Source organism: Rhineura floridana, chromosome 1 (genome assembly GCF_030035675.1).
Source record: "Rhineura floridana isolate rRhiFlo1 chromosome 1, rRhiFlo1.hap2, whole genome shotgun sequence".
Lineage (NCBI taxonomy): Eukaryota > Metazoa > Chordata > Lepidosauria > Squamata > Rhineuridae > Rhineura > Rhineura floridana.
In genome coordinates, this window is record NC_084480.1 from 1,718,388 (window position 1) to 1,733,825 (window position 15,438).

A 15,438-nucleotide genomic window follows, 5' to 3' on the forward strand; every position below is an offset into this window, starting at 1 on the left:
ACTACCTAGTAAGACAGCCCCAGCAAGCATGGTCAATGTCCAGGGATGATGGGAGTTGTAGTTCAAAACATTCAGAGGGCTGATGCTCCCCACACCTCTGGTAAGAGTTAACTCTCTGACAAGGAATAATATGGCTTTGCCCATTTGCCTCTGGCTGGAGTGGCACATGTGGTGCCAGTTCTGGCCTTCCTCCGGTGTATGAATGCATCACATCTCCTCCCACCCACCCCAGCACAAATTGCTTACAGCCTATTTTTGTGCCATGCAGCAGGCTCTTCCCACCACCTACAGGTAGAATTTTAGAATCACAAAAATAGGTAGGTCCATGCACATCACATTGGAGCCTCCAAAGTTCCACAGCCCTACGGCTGAGAGCCTTGTCAAAGCAAGTCTCTTGTCACTGCCAGTTCCCACTGTTGCCGGATTCTTCTGCTGCATATTTGGCCAGCATGGCCCTATTACAATGCCTTACAACTAGCAGAACCCAGTGAGAAGCAAACAGTTTTATGAGGAAGACATTTCCATTGGTGGATGAAGTCCTTTGCCATGACCATGATGTATCTTCCCACCCTCGGGGAGGGACAGGGCATGCTAAACAGGGGAGAGAGAGTTCCTTGAGGAAGGGTACCATGCTTTTATTCTAGAGGTGCATCCTTTGGAATTAATCTACTTTCGACCAGGCATGGGGAACCTTTTGCCTTCCAGAGATGATACCGAACTACAGATCCTATTATCCCTGGTCATTGGCTGTGCTTGCTAGGGTTGATGGGAGTTGTAGTTCAGTAATGTCTGGCTGGCCAAAGGTTCCCGACTCCTACTCTAGACCAAGGCAGCTAGGTGCTTCTGTGCTTTAAAAATCTACACCAAGAAAAGAAATGTTGCCTGTAATGTATAATGCACATTTTGGGATTGTCACTTAATTTGCACACCAGCTTGTGCTTCTCTGTTTGGAGAGCACCAGAAAGCTACGCCCACCAGTCTTTGCAGCAGTCTCTGCCAGCTTCATTTTCTTGCCAGGCAGAAACTTTGTTAAGGTCTACTTCTCACCCGTTTGTGAGTCTCCACCAGCCACTTCCAAGCTTGTGTTGTTGCAGCCTTCCAGGCTACAATAGCTTACTTTTTAAGCTAGTCCCAGGTTATGGTGTAAAGGCACATAAGGCCAGCTCCCTGCTGAAGGTTCAGGTCTGGTCAGTGCCTGGATGGGAGACCGCTTGGGAACCATATGTAAGCTGCCTTGGGTTTCTAGCATGGAAAGAAAGACGGGGTATAAATGTAATAAATAATGAAGAGGAGGGAGCAGAAGATGATGAATTCTGTATGTGCTCTAAGGGGCCCATTCAGTGCTATTTTTTCAGACTATAGCCATAGAGTCTTGGTCGTACCAGCCATGCCTCTGGTAACATCCTGGGGCTCTCATGCGTACATAGAAAGCATCTGAGCCAAGAATAAAAGCTCCAGCATCTTTAATAAACAGAAGTTCACAGAACACAAGTCAGGCACTACATGATACATTGAAGGAGGCTGATTCCCTGTAGGCATCCTTCCCACCCACCTTGGCATAGACGGACCTGTGCTGGTTGTGTAAGATGAGCAACTACAGATGCTAGGGTGAGGGTTATCTGTGTTCATCTGCCATTTGCAACTTCCTGTCATCGAAGACCTGCTCAAATGGATTCTCTGCATAAATGTGTGTGACTTTCTTCTAATCCGTTCCCTCTCCCTGTCAGTGCAAGTGTCCCTTTGCTTTAACTAGCTGTGTTAAGGGGTTTGTAGGTGATAGGGTGGACAGCCATGCATGTGTGACTGTTTGGGCAGAGAAACCAAGAGCTTGAGGGAGAGTGTGAATTAAGCATGCATGGAGGGGTTGTGGAAATCTCATTCCAAGTTAAGACATTCACCACATTCAGGGAATTTCTTTTCGCAGCCAGAACTCGAGAGCAAAGACAATAGAGGAATACACATACACACCAATTAAAACATAGAATAATCAAGTTAAAAATGCAGGCAGGCAGCTCTGTGGGAGGGGTTTGGTCTCCATGATAGCCACTGCCACTCCCCTGTGCTGCTGCTGCTATAGCCAGTACTGCTTGCTGCAGATGCGAGGCAACTGTTGGTGGAGCTGAGCTTTTCCCTTGTAGCTTGGATCATAATAGTCCCACTCAAACAGCCCTGACTGTTGCTGACACAACAGGGGTGTGGTTGGACTTCTTTCACTATCTGATGACAAGATCCTCACAGAGACACCTGCAAAATACAGATGGGAGGGGAGAAGAGGCCACTTTGACCCTAGCCAAACATGCCTGCAATCCCACTAATTTAGTTACCCACCATCCTGTATAATACCAACTTCCTTCTCAAATTGTTGGCCCTTGTGTAGACAAAACAGCACCATTCTTGCATGGGATGTGTGTAGGGGGGTGAGGGGTATGCATCAGCAGGCTTAGGGAAAAAAACTCAAGGTGTGCAAAAGTACAAAAAAAGAACCTTAGAAAAAGCCTAAAAGGGAGGGATCAAAACAGGCCAGTGAGGACTGAGCATGCTCAGTGAACATTGAATGTTGACCAACTGTTGAATGGGGGAAGGGAAGAATGAATGGAGTGTCTTTGAAAGGGCATGGCTGGCCCACTTCTGGTACAGGAGCACTCCTGAGGAGACCCCACTCGTTCCAGAATAACTTTGTCTAGAGAGGAAATGTCCACATTCACACTGAATGCCAACGAGAGGCACTCCAGTCTTTGCTACCTTGGGGGGCAGTGAAGAGAACAAAAAGGCAGAGAGACACACCTCATGCTGCCAGACAGCCTTTCCCAACCTTTGGGTCCCCAGATGTTCCTGGACTACAATTTCCATCATTCCTGACCATTGGCCATGCTGACGGGCTGATGGGAGTTGTAGTCCAACAACATCTGGGGACCCAAAGGTTGGGAAAGGCTGCTGCCAGATCACAGCCAGGGTATCTCCCTTGTTTTACATGGGGAATTCCTACTTTGATTCTGGGAGAGGAAGAAAAAGGTCTAAACTTTTGTTGTTATGTGCCTTCAAGTCGATTACGACATATGGCGACCCTATGAATCAGTGACCTCCAAGAGCATCTGTAAGTTCAGGTCTGTGGCTTCCTTTATGGAGTCAATCATTCTCTTGTTTGGCCTTCCTCTTTTTCTATTCCCTTCTGTTTTTCCCAGCATTATTGTCTTTTCTAGTGAATCATGTCTTCTCATTATCAGGGCTGTGGAGTCGGAGTCGGAAGCAATTTTGGGTGGAATCGGAAGAAATGTACTGACTCCGACTTCAAAATAAAATTAATATTTTAATATTAATGTATTAACATTAATCAATTAATATACATTTGCCATTTATGAAGGATTCTGACAGTAGAAAAATAGAGGAGTCAGAGTCAAAGGTTTGACGTACAGCCCTGCTCATTATGTGTCCAAAGTATGATAACCTCAGTTTCATCATTTTAGCTTCTAGTGACAGTTCTGGTTTAATTTGTTCTAACACCCAATTATATAATTGGTAGCAGAAGATGGAGAAGTTCCATACTTTCTGCAAAAACAAGACCAGGAGCAGACTGCGGTACAGATCATGAACTGGTCGTATCAAAAATCAGAATAAAGCTAAAGAAGAACAACAAAGCAATCATAATGCCAAAATACAATTTAAATAACATCCCAGAAGCATATAAAGATCAAATAAGGAACAGGTTTGAGGCTTTAAACTTAGTTGACAGAGAACCAGAAGAAATATGGAATGAAGTCAGAGATGTTATCAGAGAAGAATCCAAAAAGACAATACCTCTACTTAAAAAGAAAGACCTCAATGGATGACTGAAGAAACTCTTAAAATGGTTAAAGAGAGAAGAAAAGCAAAAGCAAAAGGAGATAGAAACACAGTCAGAACCCTAAATGCAACAATACAACGACTAGTACGTAGAGACAAAGAGAACTATTACAATAGTTATTGTACAGAAATAGAAGAGGGCAACAAAAAGGGTAGGACAAGAGCCCTATTCCAAAAGATTAGAGAAATGAAAGGCAAATTTAAACCAAGAGTAGGGGTGTTGAATAATCAACAGGGGAACACACTGACTGACCAAGATGAAATAAAAGGAAGATGGAAGCAATACACTGAAGAACTCTATAAAAGAGATGTCAGGATGACAGATTCATTCACGGAGGAACCATATGATGAAGAACCAGAAATTTTAGAATGCGAGGTGAAACCTGCTCTTAAAATACTTGGAAGAAACAAATCACCAGGCATAGATGGCATACCAATAGAGTTGCTACAAGCTACTGAGACGGAATCTCTCCAAATTTTGACAAAAATCTGTCAAGAAATATTTAAAACTAAACAATGGCCCACAGACTGGAAGCGTTCCATATACATCCCAATTCCAAAGAAAGGGGATCCCAGGGAATGCAGTAATTATCGAACTATTGCCTTAATATCCCATGCAAGTTAAGTAATGCTCAAGATTCTACAACAAAGGCTCTTACCATATATGGAGCGAGAAATGCCAGACGTCTAAGCTGGATTTAGAAAGGGAAGAGGTACCAGAGATCACATTGCAAACATACGTTGGATAATGGAACGGACCAAGGAATTTCAGAAGAAAGTCACCCTGTGCTTTATAGATTACAGCAAAGCCTTTGACTGTGTAGATCATGAAAAACTATGGAATGCTTTAAAAGAAATGAGGGTGCCACAGCACCTGATTGTCCTGATGCGCAACCTATACTCTGCACAAGAGGCTACTGTAAAGACAAAATATGGAGAAACCGATTGGTTCCCCATCGGAAAGGTTGTGAGACAGGGGTGTATTTTATCACCCTATTTATTTAATCTGTACGCAGAACATATCATACGGAAAGCAGGATTGGACCAAGATGAAGGAGGTGTGAAAATTGGAGGGAGAAACATCAATAAAACTATAGGAGTTCTCTCTCACTCATCAAGCACCCTGTCCAGGTGACGACTGGCTTGGAATGCCTCCACCTTGTGTTGGGTCAAAGAGACAGACTGGGAATTTTGTTGGTGTACCGTCCACCCTGCTGCCCAACAGCTTCCCTAACTGAGCTGTCAGAGGTAGTCTCGGAGGTACTGTTGAGGTCCCCCAGACTATTAGTACTGGGAGACTTCAACATCCATGCCAAGGCTGCCTTATCTGGGGCGGCTCAGGACTTCATGGCCTCCATGGCAACCATGGGGCTGTCTCAATTTGCCACTGGCCCAACGCATGTGTCAAGGCATACTCTAGATTTGATCTTTGCCACTGGATATGGAGATGGTGATCTCGAGGTGGGGAGTTTTTTCTTGACCCCATTGTCATGGACAGATCACCGCTTGCTGAAGTTTAGGCTTATAGCCGCCCTTTCCCTCTGCAAGGGTGGAGGACCTATTAAGCGGGTCCGACCTCGGAGACTAATGGATCCTTTGGGCTTCCAAAGGGCTCTGGGGGATTTTCTGGCTGATAAGACAGGCACTCCTGTCGAAGCCCTGGTCGAACTGTGGAACACGGAAATGACCCGGGCCGTGGACACGATCGCTCCTGCGCACCCTATCCCATGCAGAGCTCATGCAGCCCCGTGGTATACCCCGGAGCTGAGAGCAATGAAGCAAGAGAGGAGAAGGCTTGAGTGCAGATGGAGGTGTACTCCTGACGGATGCAATTACGCCTTGGTAAGTGCCTCCACTAAACTGTATACAGAAGCAGTGAGGGCAGCAAAAAAGCGATATTTTGCTGCCACTATTAAATCATTTCTCAACCGCCCAGCGGAGCTCTTTAAAATTGTCCGAGGGCTTTTACACTCTAGCCCTCAGGAAATTATAGAACCTTCAGACATCCACTGTAACGAGTTCGCTGGGCACTTCCAAGATAAAATCTCACGCATCCGCCAGGACTTAGACTCCAGTATTACGGCAGTTGAACCTAATGAGGTATCCGGAGCACCGTCTTGTTCTTATTTATTGGATGAGTTTCAGTTGGTACAGCTTGAGGACGTTGACAAGGTGCTTGGACTGGTGCGTGCAACCACCTCTACTGGATCCTTGCCCCTCTTGGCTAGTGAAAGCTGGCAGGGCTGCAACAGCCGGCTGGGCCAGGGAAGTGATAAATGCCTCCTTGAGAGATGGAGTGGTCCCTAGTTGCTTAAAAGAGGCAGTAGTGAGACCACTCCTGAAGAAACCTTCCCTGGACCCAGATAATTTGAACAACTATAGACCGGTAGCGAATGTTCCATTCCTGGGCAAGGTCTTAGAACGGGTGGTCGCCAGCCAGCTCCAGGTGCTCTTGGATGAAACCGATTATCTAGATCAGTTTCAATCCGGTTTTAGGCCCAGTTTTGGCACTGAAACAGCCTTGGTCGCCCTGTATGATGACCTATGTCGGGAGAGGGACAGAGGGAGTGTTACTCTGTTGATTCTCCTTGATCTCTCAGCTGCTTTTGATACCATCGACCATGGTATCCTTCTGGGGAGACTCATGGAGTTGGGAGTTGGAGGTACTGCTTGGCAGTGGTTCTGCTCCTACCTGGTGGATTGTCTCCAGAGGGTAGTGCTTGGGGAACATTGTTCGACACCCTGGACTCTCCATTGTGGAGTCCCGCAGGGATCGGTTCTGTCCCCTATGCTTTTTAACATCTATATGAAGCCGCTGGGTGCAGTCATCAGGAGCTTTGGAGTGCGTTGTCATCAGTATGCTGATGACACGCAACTCTATTTCTCCTTTTCATCTTCTTCAGGTGAGGCTGTTAATGTGCTGAACCGCTGCCTGGCCGCGATAATGGACTGGATGAGAGCTAATAAACTGAAGCTCAATCCTGACAAGACCGAGACGCTGTTGGTGAGTGCCTTCTCTGACCAGATGGTGGATGTTCAACCTGTTCTAGATGGGGTTACACTCCCCCTGAAGGAACAGGTTCGTAGCTCAGGGGTTCTTTTCGATCCATTCCTGTCTCTTGAGGCGCAGGTGGCCTCGGTGGCACGGAATGCGTTCTACCACCTTCGGTTGATAGCCCAGCTACGCCCCTATCTGGAAAGCGACAACCTTGCTTCAGTTGTGCATGCTCTGGTAACCTCTAGATTGGATTACTGCAATGCGCTCTATGTGGGGCTGCCTTTGAAGACAGTTCGGAAACTACAGCTAGTGCAAAACGCAGCTGCCAGACTGCTGACGAGGACTAGGCGGTCTGCACATATAACACCTGTTCTGGCTCATTTGCACCGGCTACCTATTTGTTTCTGGGCCAAATTCAAAGTGCTAGTTTTGACTTATAAAGCCTTACACGGCGCGGGACCACAATACCTAGCGGAACGCCTCTCCCAGTATGAACCTACCCGCTCACTACGTTCAACATCTAAGGCCCTCCTCCGAGCTCCGACTCACAGAGAAGCTCGGAGGGTAGTAACAAGATCTAGGGCCTTTTCAGTGGTTGCCCCCGAATTATGGAACAGTCTGCCGGATGAGGTGCGCCTGGCGCCTACACTTTTATCTTTTCAGCACCAGGTTAAAACCTTTTTATTCTCCCAGGCATTTTAATCTATTGTGTTTTTAATGTATATCAGGTTGTTTACTTGTTTAACAATGTATACTTTACTGTTTTTGTGATTTTATTGTATTTTATCCATGTTGTGCACCGCCCTGAGAGCCCTCGGGCTGTGGGCGGTATATAAATCGAAATAAATAAATAAATAAATAAATAATTTAAGCTATGCAGACGATACCATACTACTAGCAGATACCAGTAATGATTTGAAACAAATGCTGATGAAAGTTAGAGGAAAGCACAAAAGCAGGTCTACAGCTGAACGTCAAAAAGACTAAAGTAATGACAATAGAAGATTTATGTAACTTTAAAGTTGACAATGAGGACATTGAACTTGTCAAGGATTATCAATACCTTGGCACAATCATTAACCAAAATGGAGACAAGAGTCAAGAAATCAGAAGACTGAGATGCTGTTGGTGGATGGTTTCTCTGATCGGATGGTGGATATATACCCTGTCCTGGATGGGGTTACACTCCCCCTGAAGGAACAGGTTCGTAGTCTGGGAGTCATCTTAGACTCTTCCCTCACACTTGAGGCTCATGTAGCCTCGGTGGCCAGGAATGTGTTCTGCCAGCTTCGGTTGGTAGCCCAGCTACGTCCCTATCTGAGTAAGGAGGACCTCACATCAGTGGTACATGCTATGGTAACCTCGCGTCTGGACTACTGCAATGCGCTTTACGTAGGACTACCTTTGAAGACGGTTCGGAAGCTACAGCTAGTGCAAAATGCGGCGGCCAGACTGCTAACAAGAACCAAGCGGTCTGAGCATATAACACCTGTGCTGGCTCGCCTGCACTGGCTTCCAATATGCTTCCGGGCCAGATTCAAAGTGTTGGTACTTACCTATAAAGCCTTATACGGCGCAGGACCACGATATCTGTCGGAACGCCTCTCCCGATATGAACCGGCCCGTACACTACGGTCTACTACGAAGGCCCTCCTCCGGGTTCCGACTCATAGGGAAGCCCGGAGAGTGGTGACAAGATCTAGGGCCTTCTCAGTGGTGGTCCCCGAACTATGGAATGGTCTTCCGTGGAGGTGCGCCTGGCGCCGACACTATCATCTTTTCGGCGCCAGGTTAAAACCTTTCTCTTCTCTGAGGCATTTTAATTCATGTTAATTTTAAACTATTATAATCTGATTTTAGACTGTACAGTTTTTTGTACAGTTTTGTATTGTGTTATATTATATTGTGTTATTTTTATTGTATTTTTAATGTTCACCGCCCAGAGAGCTGTTGCTAGTCGGGCGGTATATAAGCTTAATTAAATAAATAAATAAATAAATAAGAAGACTGAGACTGGGGAGGGCAGCTGTGAGAACTAGAAAAGGTCCTCAAATGCAAAGATGTATCACTGAACACCAAAGTCAGGATCATTCAGACCATGGTATTCCCGATCTCTATGCATGGATGTGAAAGTTGGACAGCGAAAAAAGCGGATAAGAGAAAAATCAGCTCATTTGAAATGTGGTGTTGGAGAAGAGCTTTGCGGATACCATGGACTGCAAAAAAGACAAATCATTGGGTGTTAGAACAAATTAAACCAGAACTCACACTAGAAGCTAAAATGATGAAGCTGGGGTTATCATACTTTGGGCACATAATGAGAAGACATGATTCATTAGAAAAGATAATAATGCTTGGAAAAACAGATGGGAGTAGAAAAAGAGGAAGGCCAAACAAGAGATGGATTGATTCCATAAAGGAAGCCACAGACCTGAACTTCCAAGATCTGAACAGGGTGGTTCATGACAGATGCTCTTGGAGGTCACTGGTTCATAGGGTCGCCATAAGTCGTAGTCGACTTGGAGGCACATAACAACACCCAATTATTGTCTTTTTTGCAGTCCATGGTGTGCGCAAAGCTCTCCTCCAACACCACATTTAAAATGAGCTGATTTTTCTCTTACCCACTTTTTTCATTGTCCAACTTTCACATCCATACATAGAGATCGGGAATACCATGGTCTGAATGATCCTGACTTTAGTGTTCAGTGATACATCTTTGCATTTGAGGACCTTTTCTAGTTCTCTCACAGCTGTCCTCCCCAGTCCTAGCCTACTTCTGATTTCTTGACTCTTGTCTCCATTTTGGTTAATGACTGTGCTGAGGTATTGATAATCCTTGACAAGTTCAATGTCCTCATTGTCAGCTTTAAAGTTACATAAATCTTCTGTTGTCATTACTTTAGACTCAGCTTAAATTTAGAGTCTAAACTTTAGACTCGCAAGTTGGGCACAGTGTATGGGTCTTCTTGGATGGTTCAATGCAGTTGACCCATTGAATGTTAAATGTTTCTGTGGGGAGGGAGAGAAATAGACAGCAGAAATCACCTAGCTGTGCCCCTAACCACTTGTATCATCCAAGAGCAGCCTTTCCCAACTAGTGGGCTGCCAGATGTTGTTGGACCACAATTCCCATCTTTCCTGACCATTGGCAATGCTGGCTGAGGCTGAAGGGAGTTGTGGTCCAACAACATCTGGTGGCCCACTAGTTGGGAAAGGCTGTCCTAGAGGTTTCAAAACTGCTCCCTGCATTGGACTCTCTCTCCCACTCCCAAACTAAGTACTTACGTACAGCAGGGAAAGATTTCTGTAGGGCGCAGAAAGGGTCATCTGACCCCCCCCTCCAGACAATGCTCTAGGCAACATTTATCAATTAGAACATTTTTGTTGTGTGCCCACATTTTATATATAGATACATTCCCCTCATCCACCCTAAAAAAAATTCTGAGACCTGCAGTTTACCCATCAGAGAGCTACAATGCCCAGCACTCTCAACAAACTACAATTCCTTGTATGTGTGTTGTTGGGGGTGGGGGATGTGGTTTAAAGATGGTCTGTATGCAGCCTATGGTGGAAAGGACCACGGTTGTACCACAACCAAGCCTGCACTTTCAGTGGCCTGAGTTTGGAATCGGCTGTCTGAATGCACACTCAGTAGCACAGCTTCAGGCCACTTCAGCTAGATCAAGAGTGTGCCTCATGAGCCTAAAATTACTCAGACAGAGCGAGGTCCTCCAAACTGCTTGAAATGAGGCAGCGCCACAGAAAGCATATTACCCCTTGCTGCTACTCGCACTAGTAAGACTAGTTTGTAGCTGCTGAGTGCATTGGGGGAAGGCCAAAAAAACAGGAGGGCAGTGAGGGCTGGATCGACTGTTCATGTTTAGTATGGGAAAAGGGGTGCCCGAAGAGTATAGGCAGGCATCAGTCAGCTAGAGGAAGGGATGGTACTAGCTCATCAAGGGTTAACATCTGCCCAGCGTTAGGCTTGCCAATACATCAGGTTACGCACACACACACCCCTTCACACTGCAACTTACCTAATCCAGACCAGAGTCTCCCACTAATGGGCATCAAAGAGCCCTACTCAAAGTAGACCTAATGAAGTTAATGATCCTTAGTCAGGTCTATTAACTTCAGTGGATTTATTCTGTGAAGAATTAGCATTGAATACCACCAGAGACATTAGCCAAGGTTAAAGCCAAGCTTGATCTTTTATACTCATTTCTCACCAGTTTCTAGCTGCAGCAACATCTGAGCAATGGAACGCTATCTGTCTCCCAGGGAGGTGGGGTGGAATCACTGCTGAAGGATTCAGACAGGCACCTGGCCAGCGAACTGCGGGGGCCCCAGTCTGCAGGCTGTTTCCAAGGAGTGCAAGCACAACCGCTGAACAACGGAGGTTCTAAACTGGCCATTGCAGGCAACAGAAGCCCCTGCTCTTGTAGTGGAAGATGAAGGCAAGACAAACATTTACTCCCCACTTCTTTCATTAGTCACAAAACTGCCAACGGAGGCAATTCCACGGCCAGCCTGCTTCATTGTTAGCCTGCTCTTGCAGTTGCCCTTCCTCTTGGCTAGCCAATCTACCACCTTGTGGTCCAAAGCCACACTCAAGTGGGACCAACTTGCACCTTCAGAATATCTTCCCACAGCTGGTTCTCACAGGGTCTGCCTTCTAGAGCTTCATTTATTGGAATCATAGAATAGTAGAGTTGGAAGGGGCCTATAAGGCCATCAAGTCCAACCCCCTACTCAATGCAGGAATCCAAATCAAAGCATTCCTGACAGATGGCTGTCCAGCTGCCTCTTGAAGGCCTCCAGTGTCGGAGAGCCCACCACCTCTCTAGGTCATTGGTTCTATTGTTGTATGGCTCTAACAGGAAGTTTCTCCTGATGTCCAGTCGAAATCTGGCTTCCTGCAACTTGAGCCCATTATTCCGTGTCCTACACTCTGGGACGATGAGAAGAGATCCCGGCCCTCCTCTATGTGACAACCTTTCCCAGTAGGACAACCTTTCAACCTTTCCCAGTAGGAGCCCTTGCTGACTCAGCACCAGCCTTCTTTTTCAACTAAAGTGCCTGAAACCAAGCGTGAGCGAGTCTTGGCCAGCTCCAGGATGAACAGCCCCACTCTCGTCACACAAAGTGGACCTGTCGTGTGGGCAGCCACTTACCAGCACTGGCGCCAAAGTCCGAGTCCAGGCCTGGCCCTTGTGAGGCTGTGAAGTTCGCAGAGTTGAGCTGGGCCCTCTGGCCTTCATCCTGGATGCTGCTGCCACACTCAAAAGGCACCACGTGTGAATGGGTGGCAGACATGGACCTGCTGCAGCTGCCAACTTTCCTCTGGGTGCTTGTGTGGCGGCTGCTGCTGAATGCTGCAGTCAGGATACCCTGAAAAGGAAGGGAGTGATGCCAAATGAAGGGCAATAGAGGCCTCTGTGTTGCATGCAGAAGGTCCCAGACTTAATCCCCAGGTAAGGCTGGGAGAGATCCCTGCATGAAACTGTAGAGGGCAGCCGCCAGGCAGTGCAGACTACACTGAGCTGAGTGGACCATTGTTGTGACTCAGTCATCCCAGGGGAAGACGGACTGAGGCAAGTCATTTGTGCCTCCCCCTAGTCACCACTTGGCATGGCCTTACACAGGAGAGGCCACTGAGGACTATTGGGGGGGGGTTGCTGGTGGGGAGGTGCTTCTAGGAAGGGGGAAAGCCCACATGCCTCTCTCTGCCCTCATTTTGCCAAGGCTGCCACCATCCATCCTTGGCATGGTGTTGCTTTTAAGAAGAGAACCTTCCTCAGACTGTTGCTCTTGTGGTGGGGGTAGCGGTGGGGGAGCCAGTTCTGCCCAAATGAGCCTCTCCCCGAGCCCATTAAGCTGAGAGGCAGCAGGTCCCATTTCAATGCAATGGACTGCCAACTCCAGGAATCTCCCCGCAGTCACAGCCTTTCACTTAGAAACCCCTCCCTACTCTAGATGCCTGTTGGATCAGTTGTGTAGCCCACTTGGGGGGGATGACAACAGCATTTTACATATGCCAAAAGACGCCCCTCTTAAGGATTACTTTTAGACTTTAACTGATCTTCAGTTAATTAGCTTTTAATGTATTAAATTATTAAATTTAACCATGCATTGCACAAGCCTTAGTAAAAGGTGCTTTTGAAGATCTTGAAGGGAGGCAACAGGTTTATCTACCACATTTCAGACGAACTATCAATTAATGAGCTATCACCACTCTTCCCCCCCCCATCTGCCTCATATAGTCTAATTACAGTAGCCCAAGAGAGCCAGAGTGCCTTCAAGATGAACGAGTTCAAAACCCAGGCATGTTGCGACAGATCTGCTTCCAAGATGTCAGCAGGGCGTCCGAGCTTCAGGCAGGCTTGTGGTGCTCGCTGGTGGAAGGAAAGCCACAGTGGCCAGAAATGCAAGGTACTCAGTACCTTTGTGGATGGTGCCCATTGGCACTTGCAGGGCAGAAGACAGGGAGCCCAAACAGCAGGTGGAGTTAGAGCCAGCTGTTTCTAATTTTGGCCCCATCCTCCTCCTGCCGAGTTCTGCAAGGGCAACACTGAGACTCACTGGGAGGATGCTGGCCGGCAGTGCCACCGCCACCCCCAATGGATGTAGGTAAGAAGGCTGGCAGGTGGGGGGAGCTGGCGGAGGGCAGACAGGCTGGTAGGGCAGAGTCCCATTTGCCCTCATGGACCAGCTTCCACGGCCCTCTGGATACAAACTAGAAGGGAAAACTACCTTTCCGCCACTGCTGCCTTGATCTCTTTCTCTCTTTTTGAAAAAGAAGAGACAAGGTAGGAAGATTTCACCCAGGCATCTGCACACCCTTTAAGTCTCCTGTGCATTTGCTTTTCTCAGACCAGCCAATTCATGGAGCAGAGCACATTGCCCACTTGATGTGATTTGCCTGTCCTTTAATGTGGGGACGGCTAGCCTGTGGCCCTCCAGATGTTCCAGTAGCCCCAGCAGCTGGCATGGGCAATGACCAGGGACAGTGACAGGAGGTACAGTCCAGCAACAGCTGGGTGGTCCCATCTTAGCTAATGGGGGATGCTCTTGGACACTCAAGCAGGGCTTGAAGCCAAGCTCTGTGGAACAGCCCTCTTTAAAGGGTGCCCCTCCTCTCTGGGAGGCCTGGGTGGGCAGAGAGCTTGTGGGTGCCCCTCACATGTGCAGGCCTGTGTCCTGGAAAGGAAGAGCAGAGATGGTCCCAGAAAAGAAAAAAGAAAAAGGCCAACTGGTCTTCGACATGCAGAACTCTGCCCATTCCAATTTCCCGTCCATCATCAAGGGAAGCAACTGGAATTCTCTGGAGGAGAGTCACCAGCAAGGCCCTTGGCAAAGAGGAGGGCAGCGAGACAGAAAGCAGCGAAGCTTCATGCGCATGCGCACGCACACACACACACACACCCTAACCCAGCTAGTTACTTACTCCGGTCCCCGAAGCCATGTCAGGAGTGTTGGGGGGTACCAAGATGGGGTGCTTATCCTGGTCACTGGAGGAGGAAGCCAGGCCCTGGGATGCCCTCTTCCCAGGCGGGACCCTTGGTGGATCTTGGCTGCCAAAGAGGGTCTGGAGTCGGGAAGCCCCCTGACTGCAGGACGAGGGAAGTGGAAAGGCAGGAAGCCCTGCTGGGCCATTGCCAGGCTGTAGAAGGACTCGCCCGCCCCCACCCTGCCTGACCACAGCACTGCCCGAGACCACCTGGAATAGCTGTGGGGAAGCAGGGGGGGCCCCCTGGCTGAGCATCTTCTCCCCCCTGACCCTTCGGCAAGTGAGCCTCCAGCGCAGCAAGAGCAAGCAGTTCAGGATGAAGAGGAGAAGCAGGCAGAGGATCAGCAGGCCCACCAGCAGGTGGAGAGTGGGCTGCAAGGCATAAGCTTGCTCCTGCACGCCCATCAGGGGCTCCATCCTGCTGCAGGAGCAGTTAAATTTGGGCAGGACTATCAGCCGGGGGAGGGAGGGAGGATTGCTGTGTGGGAGGCTGGTCGGGGCTTAAACAGCTGCAGCTGGGACAGGCCCACTCCTGGTCACACAGGAACAGAATTCAGCTGCAAGGAGCTGGGCCCACGTGGTCCCTTAAAGAGAGGCTTCGCTTCTGCAAAAGGGATGGATTTTGAGACTTCCTCTCTTTGTAGTTTGGATTAGCTGCCATGCTGGAGAAGGCTGGTTTCAGCTGAGAATATCTGTGGTGTAAATAGCAGATGTTTTGGGTAGCTGCAACCTATTATGGCCCAATCCTGTGCATGTTTACTCAAAGGTAAATCCCACTGAAATCAATGGGAAAGATTTCCCAGGAGTTTGGCATTGGATGGTGGCTTGATATCATCACCCAAACTACATGGACAACTTCATCCTATCCAGACCTAACCTTCTGAAAATCCCTGCTGCAGTCTGTTAACTTGAGGTCAGCAATCTGCACAGAGTGAGGTAAATGACTGAAATCCTGTGCCCACCTTCTTGTTGTTGTTGTTGTTATGTGCCTTCAAGTCGACCTCGACCTACTGGCCAAATCCCATTCAGTGCAGAGGAATGTTCTTCTAAGTCACCATGTGTAGGGAGACTTGTTCCCCAGCCCTAA

General features: G+C 47.9%; 1 protein-coding gene across 1 annotated transcript; it reads right to left on the bottom strand.

Moving 5' to 3' along the window:
• Nucleotides 1-1,446: 1,446 nt before the first annotated feature.
• Nucleotides 1,447-14,882, bottom strand: LOC133378140 (protein huluwa-like). The gene is made up of 3 exons (XM_061612939.1): nt 14,289-14,882; nt 12,016-12,232; nt 1,447-2,244 (listed from the first exon to the last, which is right to left on the bottom strand). The coding sequence occupies exons 1-3, from the start codon at nt 14,766-14,768 to the stop codon at nt 2,072-2,074; spliced, it is 870 nt and encodes a 289-aa protein (XP_061468923.1). The 5' UTR covers nt 14,769-14,882; the 3' UTR covers nt 1,447-2,071.
• Between the last annotated feature and the right edge of the window lie 556 nt (nt 14,883-15,438).